This window comes from Trachemys scripta, chromosome 7, assembly GCF_013100865.1.
Source record: "Trachemys scripta elegans isolate TJP31775 chromosome 7, CAS_Tse_1.0, whole genome shotgun sequence".
In the NCBI taxonomy this organism is placed as follows: domain Eukaryota; kingdom Metazoa; phylum Chordata; order Testudines; family Emydidae; genus Trachemys; species Trachemys scripta.
The window spans coordinates 22,290,676-22,305,522 of NC_048304.1; the positions used below are offsets into that span (position 1 = coordinate 22,290,676).

General features: G+C 45.9%; 1 protein-coding gene across 5 annotated transcripts in view; it reads right to left on the reverse strand.

The window, feature by feature from the left end:
* The window catches only part of CHCHD6 (coiled-coil-helix-coiled-coil-helix domain containing 6), a 171,877-nt gene that overhangs the window by 79,360 nt on the left and 77,670 nt on the right, over nucleotides 1-14,847 (reverse strand). For all 5 annotated transcript variants that reach the window (XM_034776375.1, XM_034776373.1, XM_034776374.1 and 2 more), the window contains one exon: nucleotides 43-113. In XM_034776375.1, coding sequence (XP_034632266.1) covers nucleotides 43-113 — 71 coding nt within the window. The remainder of the gene's footprint in view (nucleotides 1-42; nucleotides 114-14,847) is intronic.

Here is a 14,847-nt window from a genome sequence, read left to right on the forward strand (position 1 = left end):
TACAAACAAAGCTGTTGAAAAGAACCAAAAATGACTTCTTACTTTATGTGGTTCTCTGCACCAGTGGCTGCCTCATGGAATTGCTCTGATGTCAGCTTGTAGATTTCAGCATTCTGAAACAAAGCAAATATTGCTCATCACTCAAGACTGTGCTTTTTTGGACCCTACCCTGTGATGTAATTGTCTTCTATAATAAACAACATTCATTTCTCACCCAGCAGGCATCATATTCTGCTACAAAACAACTTAGGCTCCACCAATATAAAATATGAATATGAAAGAACATATGCACTTCTCAACAGATCACATCAAGGCAACAATCTTGAGTCACACCGCTGAAGACACCTCATGTGGCGAGGGGTAGGCCTCTTGGCCAATGCTCGGCTTGTGTTATTTCATCCAAACTTCTTTTCCAACAGGAGTTTCCAATGCTGCTTGGGGTTTGTTTTGTTTTTTTTAATTGCCGTGGGGAGCCTGTAGGTTACAGACTTGCAAGTGTCAAAGTTAGCTGCTAACACAGTTAGCCTAACGAGAGAATTATTTTTATATTTCAACTCCACTGTCCATGTAACTTGCTTTTTAAGGAAAATTCCTTGAGCCATTTGTAGACTAGCTACCATGTTTCCTCTTTAACAGTATAGTGAAGAGTATCAGACTTGAGTCAATCTGAAAGAGTAGATGCAAACTTCTACAAGAACCAACCACTTTTTAAAATAAATGAAGAGATGAGAGAAAAATAGTCTTGGGGGTAAAGACTGAAATTCACCTTAGGGCCCATCCTTGCTGCTCTCCTACCTGTCTCCTGATTTTGTCATTTTATATTAAAACACAATTCTCTTCCTCCCAACTTTTTCTCCTGTGATTGCAACTCTGGTCCTCCACATGAAGAGACTGCAAGTATTGTTCAGGTTAGAAACGGGAATAGGGCAAGTCACCATCTATGTGTCTCAGTTTCCCTGGGGATAACACCTGCCTATTCCACAGAAGTCTTGAGACTTTTAGCTAATGGAAAGGTTTATGAAGTGCTCAGTTGAAAGTTATTTATTTAAGTGTCATTTCTATACATATCTGCATTTACGTAACACACAAACCACAGGAAGGAATTTGTTTTCACAAATTCTGACCTCATAATCGCTCTTAGACCTAACAAATCATGGATCAGTAATCAATCCAAAATGAGTTCTGCCAGCGAGCAGTCATGAATGTATTTGTTTGCTTATTTGTTACATAATAGTCAAACTTCTATGCTGCAAAATCCTTTTTACTTCTTTCAATAACCAAAGTTCAGATTTTAATGGAGCCTTTTTCTCTGCCCTGTAAACAGATCCGATGACTTCCAGCTCCCTGCTGTTGCTTATTCACATATGAACCGACAAGACCTATGTGCCAATTAATTAAATTCGCCATTAAAAATGAAATAATGTGAAAACGTAGGATATGAGTGTTATTCTCCATGAGTTTCATAAATCTCGCTGTTTCTCCAATTACTTCCCAAGCAATTTTCATATTTCATACCACCTGATTTCTCAAAGGGCCTGGATTTGTGAGATCAAAACGAGAGAAAGAGGGAAAGCGAGAGAGAGAGAGAGAAAGAAAGGTAGGAAGATTAAGCATTTTTCCAGCGATAGGAAGTAATGCCATCAGACACCATTAGCCAGCAGCAATTTGCAGTGAAACAGCAGCAGGCGAGGAAAACAGGAACAAATATGTTGTATGTGCGGCCCAGCATGAAGTTGGCATTTAACCCACCTAAGGAAGGAAAAAGCAGCAAACAAGAGTTGTTTGCTGGTAGGACTGTAGAATTAAAGCACTTGTGCAGGGGCCTTTGTGTAGTTTATGAGAGAGGGAGAGTTCAGGCCAATGATTTTATTGTGACAGAGGTAGTAGAAATACTGATGATGCCACTACTGCATCAAGTTCCTGCCTGAGCCCCTGGGCAACATCGGGTGGGATCCTCAAGCATGGACAGAAGTACTGAGGCATGGAACCGGTAAGACATCACTCCAGCTCTCAACTTGGCTGGGAGGCAGGCAAGTGAGAACTCAGATGGGGTGGGTCACCTCAACCTCAGTGATCAGGGGGGAGGGAAAGACGACAACCCTGCCAGACCACATGCCAGACAGCCTGGCAAGTCTGATGTGGGTGTCATGTGGAAGTATAATGGAAGGTGAAGGCGTAGGAGACACAGAAAGGAATTTAAAATGCCAAATTTAAAAGGGGAGGCAGGAAATCTAAGCACAGATTCTATAAACCCCCTTCCCACCAATCTAGATACCTCTTTGGTTGGCTTTTGGGTTACTCCTCTGTTTTTCATTTTGGGAAGACTTACTGCTTCCAGTGTTATGAATCAATATTGTTAAGTGCTTCCAAAAGAAGGAAAAGTTCCAGATTGGCCATTCAAACCTGAGCTTGCTCAGCAACTAGAAGTATTAAAAAGATTTCCCCATCCCTTTGGGCTTCTTCCTCTTTGGGGGTTGCTCATTCACTTCAGTCCTACCCTGAGCCAGATGGGGGGAGCAGAAAAAGGGGGCTGCTCATTTATTTCTGTCCTTGCTTCAGATTTATTACATACATAGAACCATACAAATGTAGGGCTGGAAGGGATCTTGAGAGGTCATCTAGTTCAGCCTCCTGCACTGAAGTAGGACCAAGTAAACCTAGAGTGGACCATCCCTGGCAGGTATTTTTTTCAACCTATTAAAAATCTACAATGAATTCCACAACCTCCCTGGGAAGCCTATTCCAGAGCTTGACTATCCTTATAGTTGGAAAGTTTTCCCTAATATCTAACTTAAATCTCCCTTGCTGAAGATTAAATCCATTACTTCTTGTCTTACCTTCAGTGCACATGGAGAACAATTGGTCACCATCCTCTTTATAACAGTCCTTAACATATGTCAAGATTTATCAGGTCTCCCCCTCACACTTCTTTTCTCAAGAGTGAATATGATCAGAGTTATAACCTTTCCACATAAGTCAGATACAGACGCTCCCCGACTTACGCAAGCGTTCTTCCAGAACACCTTGAGTAAGTCAAATTTGGGGTAAGTCAGGAACATATCTCCGACAATTACGCACACCAAAAAGAAAAAAAAAAAAAAAAGGCTTACGGAACTTTTTCCATAAGTCAGGTGTGCGTAACTCAGGGAGCATCTGTATTCTAAACCTTTGATCATTTTTGTAATTCTCCCTCTGGACTCTCTCCAATTTGTCCACATTTTCTTAAAGTATGGCATCCAAAACTGGACCCAGTACTCCAGCTGAGGCCTCACCAGTGCTGAGTAGAACACAGCAACTAGTGTAGGAGTGTTGTATGTAATATATGCAGAATGATATTAGCCATTTTTGCAATTGCATCACATTGTTGACTCATTCATTGATCCACTATTACCCCCAGAGCCTTTTCAGGAGTACTACTGCCTAGCCAGTTATTCCCCATTTTGTAGCTAATTCTTTTCTTCCTCAGAGTAGAACTTTGCACTTTTCTTTATTGAATTTCAGACCAGTTCTCCAAATCATTTAATAAGAACAAATTCCACCCAACTGCCTCTCAATCTGAGCACTGAGCAGAGATGGTTCTACAGTTTTGGGGGGCTTTTCCCCCCCAGTGAGAGTAGTTTTGAGAGTTCTTCACATTCAATCTACATCTGCAAAATTTGCTGCCTCTTGTCATAGTTTGAATCCTCCCAGTGTGATTCTGTACACCACCACACTGTGACAGAACATTCCAATGGCTAATATTAACCCAGGACTTTCTAACCAGCCTGAAGGCTCAGAACAGGCAGCCATGTGAAAATGCAGAACCACCTTACCCACATTACACTAGGTGACAACTTCGTCAGATGACAACCCATAACCACAGGTACTGTTGATGTCTGAAGCTGGGCCTGGCTGTGGAATCGCTCAGCCCCAACAGAGACACTATTGGCCACAATAAAGAACCCTAAATTAGGACAGGAGATTCAGCTGCAAGCTTGTATAAAAAATATGCTCAGAAAACATCCCACACTCACAGTGTTGCCAACTCTCATGATATTTAATCATGAGTCTCATGATATTTAATGTTTCTTTTAAAGCCCCAGCTCCTGAAGACAAGTGGCGACATGAGAATTTGAGCTGCCATTAAAAAAAAAAATTTCTAAATTTCCAGCCCTTATGGTGCAGAAAAAAAGTTTGATAATGTGCCCCACATGAACCCAAAAGGCTTAAAGGAAAAGAATCTGAAATGTATTATTTTTATCTAAATCAAATGAGTTATGGGGGCCTGACTCGTGATTTTTGATGTTTGGGGTTGGTAATTTTGGGATTCTGTCTTTAGAGTGTGAACAAGCTGCACCGATGCAGTGCAAATTCAAAGGGTTTACCTCTTCTGATAAGTATTGGGTTGATGGTGAGAATATGAAAATACAGTCTCAGATCTCTCTTTCAGACACACACAAGCATGCGCACACATGCGCCTTGAAATAAAAACTTCCCTTCCCCACTAAAACTGAGGTTCAAAATACATTTTGGTTAATTCCCCACATATACAGAGGCTCCAGTATGTTTTCATACTCTTCTGTACTGTCTGGTTTCTTCCAAGAGAGAAGGCAGAAAATTCAAAATATAGCAAGGAAAGCACTTCTTGGTTTATTTCAGAAATAGAAATAGCTGAAGTGTCATGAGAAAAACCCTGCCAGCTCAGTTTTGCCCTTACATTGAAGTCCATTACATACCACCTCAGTAGAATGTGCATTGTTCACTATGATATGCGAAACACTTGACACAAGAACATGAGTGAAGTGAGAAAAACCTGAAACTAATCAGATTTTAGGTGAAATGCTGTGCTAACCTTAAGCAGCAGCAGCAGCAAAAAGCTCTAACACCAGAACACAGATTTATCCATCAGGTTAAGAACTGGGTCAGTGGATCAGAGGCTCTTTGGATATAAAAAGACAACAGATACCAAAGCTATCTTGAGGTATTTTGACACCTTGGTGTACAGAATCTTGTCAGTGGTCATAGTGCTTAAAGATACAAAGAGGATTAATGTCTGTTGAAATGTTGCCAGCCTAGATGAATGCTAGCGATACTTCTGATGAAACAGAGCAGGCCATTGGAGGCCTTGACAAATGCTGCAGACGACAGCTGCGGGATTAGATGGTGAAATCTGCCTAACACCTGACAGATGCATCACTTATCTCGCACCCTCCCCGGCCCCCCCCCCAATCACCGTCACCCTGTCTGTGTGCACTCTGCAGCATTCAACAAACTTTCTAATATGTGGCCCTAAAGAAGCTGACAGGAACGGGTGTCTCCCATGTCCACTAAAAGGGAGGAATATGCGCTAGTCAGGGCCGGCTCCAGGCACCAGCTTGGCAAGCAGATGCTTGGGGCGGCCAGTCCGGAGATGGGCGGCACGTCCAGCTATTTGGCGGCAATTCGGCGGAGGGTCCCTCACTCCCGCTCGGAGCGAAGGACCTCCCGCCGAATTGCCGCCGCAGATCATGATCGTGGCTTCTTTTGGGTGGGGTGGGGGCGGGGGGGGGGGAAGGGGAGGGAGGCTGTTTGGGGCAGCAAAAACCCTGGAGCTGGCCCTGGCTCTAGTCCACAGGGGAATAAATACAAAATGAAAGACGAGGAGAAGGGGCAAGACAAGGGAGACTTTACCACCTCTGTCACAAACGTCTACAACAGATTTTAAACCCCTGCTTCCCAATGCCACTAAAGTCAGAGATTAAGACTCACATAACACTCATGAGAACATACATGTCTGCTGTCATTTGTGCACAGAGCTCATGAAGCAGCTGCTACAGATGTTTAGAGGAGCGGTTCTCAAACTGGGGTCCTTAGAGGGGGTTCGCACATCTGCTGGGTGGCCCGCTGAGGTGAGTCAGGGGGTGCTCCCTCCCTAAGCTCCACTGTATGGAGGCAGCCTGAGCTGCCTAGCGTCACCACTCTCCCCCTATATGTTCCTTTGCACCCCTTGGTGATGTAGAGAAATGTTCGAGGGGGACAGCAACACGTAGCGGAGTTCGGGGAGGGAGCACCAGAGGTTTTCAAACTAGGGGTGTGGAGGAATGTTTGGGGGAGGGGAAGACAATGCCATGGGGCTCGGGGAGGGAGTGCCAGAGGTTTTCAAACGAGGGGGGCACAGAGGAAGATTCGGGTGGGTGAGTGGTGACACCAGGCTGCTCGGGCCGGCCTTGCATGGCACGGCTCGGGGAGGGAGTGCCAGAGGTTTTCCAACTAGGGGTGTGGAGAAATGTTTGGGGGAGGGGAAGACAATGCCATGGGGCTCGGGGAGGGCGTGCCAGAGGTTTTCAAATGAGGGGGGCACAGAGGAACATTGGGGTGGGCGAGCGGTGACAGGCGGCTCAGGCCAGCCCTGCGAGGTGGGTTTCGGGGAGAAAGCGCCACCTCCTCTCCCAGCTAACCTCATTTGGCCACCCAGCCTGTCTGGGTTGGAGGGGGTACAACCAAAAATTGCAGCATCAAAAAAGAGATCTCTCCTTGTCATCAGAAGGGGTTGCCTCACAGCCACTCACTCCATGAGCAGGCACAGCTAGCCAAGGAGACACACCACTACTCTGCCCTGCTACATCAACACTTCAGGGAGGAGGGTCAAATACATACATACATACATACATACATACATACACACACACACCCCACATTGCCTCTGCATCACACAAGGATAGATAGACTCTGCAGTCAGAAGCACAAACACCCATCTGACTGATATCTGTAAGTACTCTTAAACATTACTAACAGTACATATTTATATGAAGTACACACATACTTTTGTCAATCAGTTTCTCAGTTGGGGGTCAGTGATTAATACTGCATTTGAAAAGGGGGTCCATCAACAAAGAAAAATTTGAGAACTTCTGGTTTAGAGGGTGCTCAGAAGGCTACCGCTCCCATGGTAGCAACAGAGGAAGGTCAAACAAAAACTTAAAGCTAGCGCAGACTGCAGCAGCCATATTTGCTCAGCAACGTCTCCTATAGGGATCACATTGGACCTGTGCTACAGAGACTTTAAGGGTACGTCCAGACTACCCGCCGGATCGGTGGGTAGCGATCAATTTATCGGGGATCAATATATTGTGTCTCATCTAGACACGATATATAGATCCCTGAACGCGCTCCCGTCGACTCCGGAACTCCACCAGGGTGAGCGGCAGTAGCTGAGTCGACGGGGGACCCGCAGCCGTCGATCCCGCGCCACGAGGACGGGAGGTAAGTTGAAATAAGATGCGTCAACTTCAACTACGCTATTCCCGTAGCTGAAGTTGCATATCTTACATCAGCCCCCCAGCCCTAGTGTAGACTAGGCCTAATAGCCTCAGACTGTAACTCAGGTTGTTGGTTCTCATCTATAAGAAGCCTCCCATAGACTGGAACCTGGTGATTGAGAGTTTTTCCCCCACCCATAAATCCTGAAGCTGCAAGCAGATAGTCCCTTGAATTAGTCTTTTTCAGTGGATGACCCTTTGGAATCGCTTCCCACATAAACTCGTGCTTTGGTCTGAAATAGCTGAGTTTGGCTCTTCAGGACACATTGCAAAGGCTGGTTACTTCAAGCCTCGGGGTGGGGGTGTTGCAGAACGCCTGTTTCTGATTTGCTGACATTGGTCCAGCAAATACACACAGCTGATGTTTTTCACTGTTGCTACGTGTAAATGTACATGAAGGATAATCAACAGGCACTCTTTGCAAATGGAAAAATGAACATATAAAGCATGCTACATGTGGCTCCTGGGAGTAATGGATTAAAGTGAAGGGCATCTTATGAGAATTTACTTCCTTTCTCCTAGGCTTAGCAGGGGGAAGATACAGGGAATAATGGGGGAAGTGCGGTTACTATCCAAAGGCAACTTCTAAATGAAGCTCTGGTATTTGCTGTTCAAGCGTGGGCTCATCCACTCCTCCTGGAGCCTGCAGTGAAGTCAGAGTGCTGAATCTGTGACACCCAATTCATTCCCTTGGCAACAGGCTGTGAGATCATAAATGCTAGATTAGGATTCACTGCAGAATCAAGGAGAAGAGCTACATCTGCAATACTAGCAAAGGGGAAATTAAACTAGTCAGTGGCAGGAGCATATTCCTGTTTGAATAAATCTGCTGCAACTCTACCCATGGGTGAAAGCAGGATAATACTTAACAGCTATAGAAAGCTTTTCATATCCAAAGTGCTTTACAAGTATCAGCTCTCACAATATCCCCTGTGAGGGATATGGCTGACTAGCCCCATTTTACAGGTGATGAAAATGAGACACTGAGTGGTTATGTGACTTGTCCTAAACCACAGAAGGGCATGCATCAGAAACAAGATTAGATCTCAGGACTTCCTAGTTCCCAGTCCTGTACTCAGGCTATTGTATCAGATTAAGAACACACTGACAGTCTGACACTGGGCTTCGATAATGCTGGGGTCACATTCAGGAACCAGGGTGCCTTCAGCAAGAGGGTTCCAGAGAGGATACACTAGTTAAAAGCTTTATTTGTAAATACACATCCTGTTTTGTGCACAGGGCCAAGTGTCTCAATATGTGCCCCTCAGAAGTCCAAATTCAGCAACTCTTCCTTTAGAAAGCCATTATATCTCATTGAAAATATGAACAAAAGTCTGAGTTTTAAAAACTTCTATTGATATAAAGAAAACTGAATTCATTTCTCTCCCCACCTCCACTTTCTTGGAAACAGGTCTTAATAGGTCTTGAGTTCCAGCAGCTCAATCCTCACATGTGGTTATGAGGCCAACAGCTTCCAGTTGGAAAGACAAGCAGTAGACAAACAAAAAACTCAAAGAATGAATAACCCTAGCAATAATAAAGGGAACCAAAACGCAGAAAATATATCATGTTACATAGAAGCAGGACTGAGTTAAAGTAGACAGCCTGCAAAGTTTGCTGTGAAACATCAGTGGTGCTTTAAATATAGAAAAGCAAAATCAGCTTCACGGAGAAAGGCCATAAAATGCCAGCAGGCAACAAAGACTCTCTGACAAGGACAGCATCGGGCAATGCAAAAGCCTTAGAATCAGATTTAAAATGCCTTGGAAGAATATCCTCACACCCTCTCTTTCTAGTTTAAAGTCCAATATAGGAGTCAGAAGTCCTAGGTGAGGAATTCACAGTAAATGCTGTAATCAATTATACCTGACAACTGCAGGTAAACAGGCCTCACCAGCATTGATTAAGCATCACGGTTTTTCAGCATCTGCTTTACACAACTCCTCAACCTGTTTGTACTGCACAGATAAAGCAGCACCCAAAAGGCTTCAGGGCATGACAGTTCCTGTTCAATGCCTCTGCCAGGGTAGCATGGCAGCACTGCTAGCCACACAGTAACACATGGATCCTATCAACAGATCAGGGTTACAAAAGCAGAAAGGTCTCAGCGCAGATTGCTTCTTACAACTCTAACAAGCACGCAGTAACTATATTAAGAGTGGGGTAAGGAGCAAGTGGCTTGTGAAGGGGGCAGGGGTACTAGCCTGCATAACCAAAAGCTTCAATCGAGATAATGACCAGCACTTCATCAATAAACCTAACAGTCTTCAGGTAACTGCAGCATATTAAAAGGGGGATATTATTAAATACATTCCACCGCCAACCCCCTCTGCATTAGAGGGGCATTTGATTTGTTTAAAAGACTGTAATGACTGTCCAAAGGCTAGTATTTGGCAGAAGCCTTCATCAAGGGTTTCTGAACACCAAAGTCCCCTCCTCTCACCAAGACTGCTGTAGCTAAATGTCTGGGGTTTCTCACCACGAATGCCCCTGCCACACTAAATCTTATTTAGGAACTGCAGGAGACTGGCTAGTAAGCAACCTTTGCCCCTCCATACAAGAGACCTGGATTACATTCTCAATCCTAAACTTTTGCACAACAGATAGTCAAAGAATGCAGCTGACTGGGATAAAAGAGGCATCCAGCGCCCAGGATGGAGGGCGGGGGGGGCCTTACGGTCAGGAGGTACATGCACAGGGGAAGGAGAACAGAAGAAGGTGGGCCATGTAGGTGCCCCAACATGGACACAGAAAACCCCATGGAAAAAATAAAATTACCTATTTTTTTTGTGGGGGGAAGGGGACGGAGAACTGTCTGGCCTACAATTTTCCTTTTTTTCCCCCTTCAGGTTTTTCCCCTCCAATTGCAAATTATTCTGCATGCAGTTCCCAGCAAATCAAGCTTTGCTAAATAACCCTGACATGTGCAGGGCTGAGAACCAGCCAACAAGCAATGATGAGATGTCCCCAAAATGATTAAGGAAAATGCAGAGCATCTCTCAGGTTACATATGAAGCCTGTTGTACTTTCGCCTCAGCGCATGGGCGACGCTGTAAGCGCTGTTCTCAAAACCTCTGATATTCAAAAGCTCATTTGGTTGACAGGGAGCCTGTGGATTTGTGGACAGATTGTCACACAAACTGTCAGGTTTTTAGAAAGACGTTCAGACCTCTCTCTGCCTGCGTTACGGAGCACATCAAAGGCACAGAAGATGAACCATACACACAGATCTGACTGAGTGGTGGGTGTATATGTTCAGAGCACTGTACTAGTTTGGAGGGCGGGGGGGGGGGGGGGAGAGAAGAGTGGTTTATAATGTGAATAATCAAGGGCAGAAAGTTCCAGAAACTTGACAGTTTTTGGCAGCAATTCTCATCTTTGCATTTATATATTTATGAGACACATTTCCACACTAAGAGCAAACTTGGGAGAGAAAAAAAAATTATACAAACAGCAATTTAATTTGCCACCACATTTTTTCCTCCCTCCCCTATTTCTGAATATATTTTTATTTTGAATCTGCGCTCACTCATATTCAGAGCCTGGAGCTGCAGAGAAGGAGTGGTCTAGTGGTTACACCAAGGAAAAGGAAGTTATTTACTGTGTTGTAACTGGAGTTGGAGATGCATGGTTGCTACGTGCATTCCACTGTGGATACGCATGCGCTCCATGGGCCTGGGACTGGAGAATTCTTGCAATCAGTGTCCATTGATCCGAACCTGCAGCCCTGCTCTCCTTGTGCTCCGTACTGAGGTTGTAAAGGGTGGTGCAGACTGACTGCCTACTCTAGTTCCTTCTCTACTGCGAATCCAGTCATCATCCAAAGCAGATGGGAAGGAGGTACGTAGTGGAATGCATATAGGGACTATGCCTCTCGGAGAATTCCGGTTACAACAAGGTATGTAACTTTCCCTTCTTCTCTGAGTGCTTGTCCCTCAGTGTAGTCCACTGTAGGTAACTGAAAAGCAGTGCTCAAAAAGGAGCAGGATAGGAGGATGCATGTGGTTTAGCAGCTTGTAGAACAACTGCCCCAAAGGATGCATCAGCAGAGAAGTCTTAGACCAAAGCATAACGTTTTGTGAACATGCAGATGGAACTCCACATAGCTGCCCTGGAAATGTTGAGTACCACCTGCTGAAGTGATGTCACTGAGACCCATTGTGACCTTGTAGAGTGAGCTCTTACTTTGTGTGGGGCAGGGAGTTGTGCCAACTGGTCGAGCAGGATGCTACCAGAGATCCACTTAGAGACTTTCTGGGAGTATACAGCTTGACCTAGAATTCATTCTGCTACAGCAACAAATGGTCTAGGTGACTTTCTGATCAGTTTTGTTCTCTGCAGACAAAATGTCAGTGCTCACTGAATGTTGAGGGAATGAAGTCTCCTCTCCATGCCTGAGCTGTGGGGCTTCGGAAAAAGAAGACACAGAAAAGTGAATTGACTGGTTTATGTGAAAGTCTGAAATTATCTTAGGAGTGAATTATTGGTATAGTTGTAGTGAGACTTTGTCCTTATGCAATATTGTTTATGGTGGATCATACACCTACCCTCCTGGCCAATGTGTTGGAAAGGAGGAATGCAACCCTCATTGAACAGGTGAAGCATAGAATACGTAGCTAGCGGTTCAAAGAGTGATTTAGTGAGTGGCGAAAGGATTAAATACAGGTCCCAGTGAGGGGTTGGTTTCTTTACTGGCAGAAAGGTTCTGATCAGGCCTTTCAAGAAACTGGTTGTTACTGAGTGGGTAAAGACTGAGTATCCATCCGATGGCGGGTGACATATACTGACTGCTGCCAGGTAAAGCTTCAGTTAACTAAAGAAAAAGACCTGACGTCTTGAGCATAAGAAGACAGTCTACAATAGTGGAAATATCCGCTGTCTCTGGAAAGAGATGATTTTTGCTGGGCCCAGATAGAAAAACATTTCCCCTTGGCCAAACAGCATTTCCTGGCAGAATGCTTTTGGCTATTAAGAATAGTTTGCACAACTTCAGAGCAGGACAGTTCTAGGGTTGACACTCATCAAAATATCAAGCTGTGAGCTCATGTGCTTTGGGGTTGGGATGCTGGACTCTGCCATTCGCCTGGGTCAAGAGATTTGGAAAGAACCGGACATTGATCGGCAGTCAGGATGACATTCGTAGGTGGCCTGGAAACTAGAATTGCCTGGGCTATTTGGGGTTGATGAGGATGACTTGTGCCTTGTACTCCTGAATCTTTTGTAGACCCCAAGGATTGGAGGAAAGGCATAGCTCAAGTGATCTGACCAGGGAAGGAGGAGAGGATTGCCTCTGGAGTGCTTTCCTTAGCTCTCCTGGAGCATTATATGTTGCTTTTCCTGTTTTTCTGGGCAGCAAACAGTCTCCCCACTACATGAATATGCTACTCACTACTGAGTCACGTAACTCCCATTTGTGATCAATGGCAAAATGCCTGCTGAGGCTGTCTGCCAATGAATTCTGGGTTCCTGGAAGGTACACAGGCAATATGGTTCTTGATACACCACTTCCATAAGGTGACCACTTCTATACTCAGGGGGATGGATCTTGCTCTTCCCTGCTTGGTTATGTAGAATACGGTTATCATATTGTCCATTGTAACATTGTCTTTAATACATGCTAAAGCTGGATGAATAGTAGAAAGGCTTTGCAAGCTTCTCAGCTTCTCAGAATGCTGAGAATTCCAGAAAATTGATGTGCATTCTGGTCTCTCAGGGCATTCAAGTGCCCTGCACCATGTAACTGTCCATGTGAGCTCCCCAGCCTAACAGGGAGGTATCTGTAATGACCATCTTGCTGGTCTAGGAGCCGGACCTGCTGCTGGCTGCTTCTGGGGTGCAACGCAGTCCGCGGTGCCACAACAGGCGGGAAGCCTGCCTCTGCCCCCAAGCTGCGCCATTGACCAAGAGCTGCCAGAGGTAAGCCACCTCAACCCTGGAGCCCCAATCCCCTACCCAGCCCCAAGTGTCCCCCAACTCCGTGCCCCAATCCCCTGCCCCATCCCGGAGCCCTGCCCCGAAGCTGGAGCCCCAACCCCATGCCCCAGCCTTGAGTCCCCCCACACACCCGGAGCCCAAACCCTGTGCCCCAAATACCTAATCCCCAGCCCCACCTCAGAACCCCCTCCCAAACCCTGAACCCCTTATTCCCAGCCCCACGCTGCAGCCCTCAACCCCACACCCCAACCCTCTGCCCCAGCCTTGAGACCCTTCCCACACCCCAAACCCCTCATCCCCAGCTCCGTTGGGTCGCGGGCATCAACAATTTTCTTCAACTGGGTCACCAGAAAAAATGTTTGAAAACCACTGGTGTAGACAGTGCACTTGCTTATGTCACCTTAAGTGGCCTCCAGGAGGTGTCTCACAATGCCCATCATGACTGCTCTGGTAAGCAGTTTCTACTCTGCTGCCCTTCAGTTAAGTACAAGGGCACATGCCTCTCCCCCTTTAAAGCCCCAGGGTTTTTTGAAATTCCACTTCGTTTGCTTGTGGTGGACAGCTCACATCGCATCTTCCTTACTGACCATGCCGGCTTTCTGCAGCAAACGTACTCCCACCTGCAGTACACCAGAGTTGTTGGATCTGTAGGGACTGGGGAGAGGAGGCTGTGCAATTGCAGCTCCAATCCAGCCGTAGCAACTTTGACACCGACAAGCAGATGGCTCATGGCATGGATGAGAAAGGGCGCAAAAGGGACACACAGCAGTGCTGTGCTAAGATCAAGGAGCTGAGGCAGGCGTACCAGAAAGCAAAGTAGGCCAACTATCTGTCTGGTGCAATGCCAAATATCATGCCGCTTCTACGAGGGCCTGCACACCATCCTCGGCAGCAACCCCACCTCCACCGCCAAGAGCCCCATGGATACTTCAGCAGGACTGGAGGCAGCCGACAACCCCAAGGATGAAGCGGTGGATAAGGTTAGTTGGAGGAGGATATGAGACAGGCTACAGGTTTGTCTGGTGACGTGGCAGCCAGGACCTCTTTTTGACTCCAGAGTGGTTTAGCCAGTTCTGGCTCTGGCATCCCTGAAACTGGAGAGGAGAGCTCCGGTAAGTTCTCATTTTGCTTTGATAGTGCATGGTTACATGAGCTAGAGGTGTCCTTTATTTTGTTATGTGGTGCACGTGGTAGAAGGGAGAAAATTAACATCACCAGGTGCTGTTTGCATCTGCTTCACATTCCCTTATGCAGTTACATAGTGGGGGCCCTGTGGAGAAGTTCGTTAATGCACACACATCTCCTGGGAATCCTTCCTGCAGATACTCTGCAATCCTGTCCAAGATTCCTTGGCAGAACTGCTTTGTTTCTTCCCCCTTTGTAAAGGAAACTTTGCCGCACCAATCGGCAATTACTTCTGGAGGAACCAAAGCAGCCCACGCATGGTCTGGTCTGAAGTCACACGCATGCAGGAGATGCATCCTTGCATCTTTGGTTACCCTCAGTAGTGAGATATCAGCTTCGATCACCCCCATCTGTGGAAAACGGTGCCAGTATTCAGATTAGCGTACCTGGGAGCTTGTACTGATCCCAGTCTGAACCCACCTAGACCCTTTGTCCTGTCTTGCACCTCCCT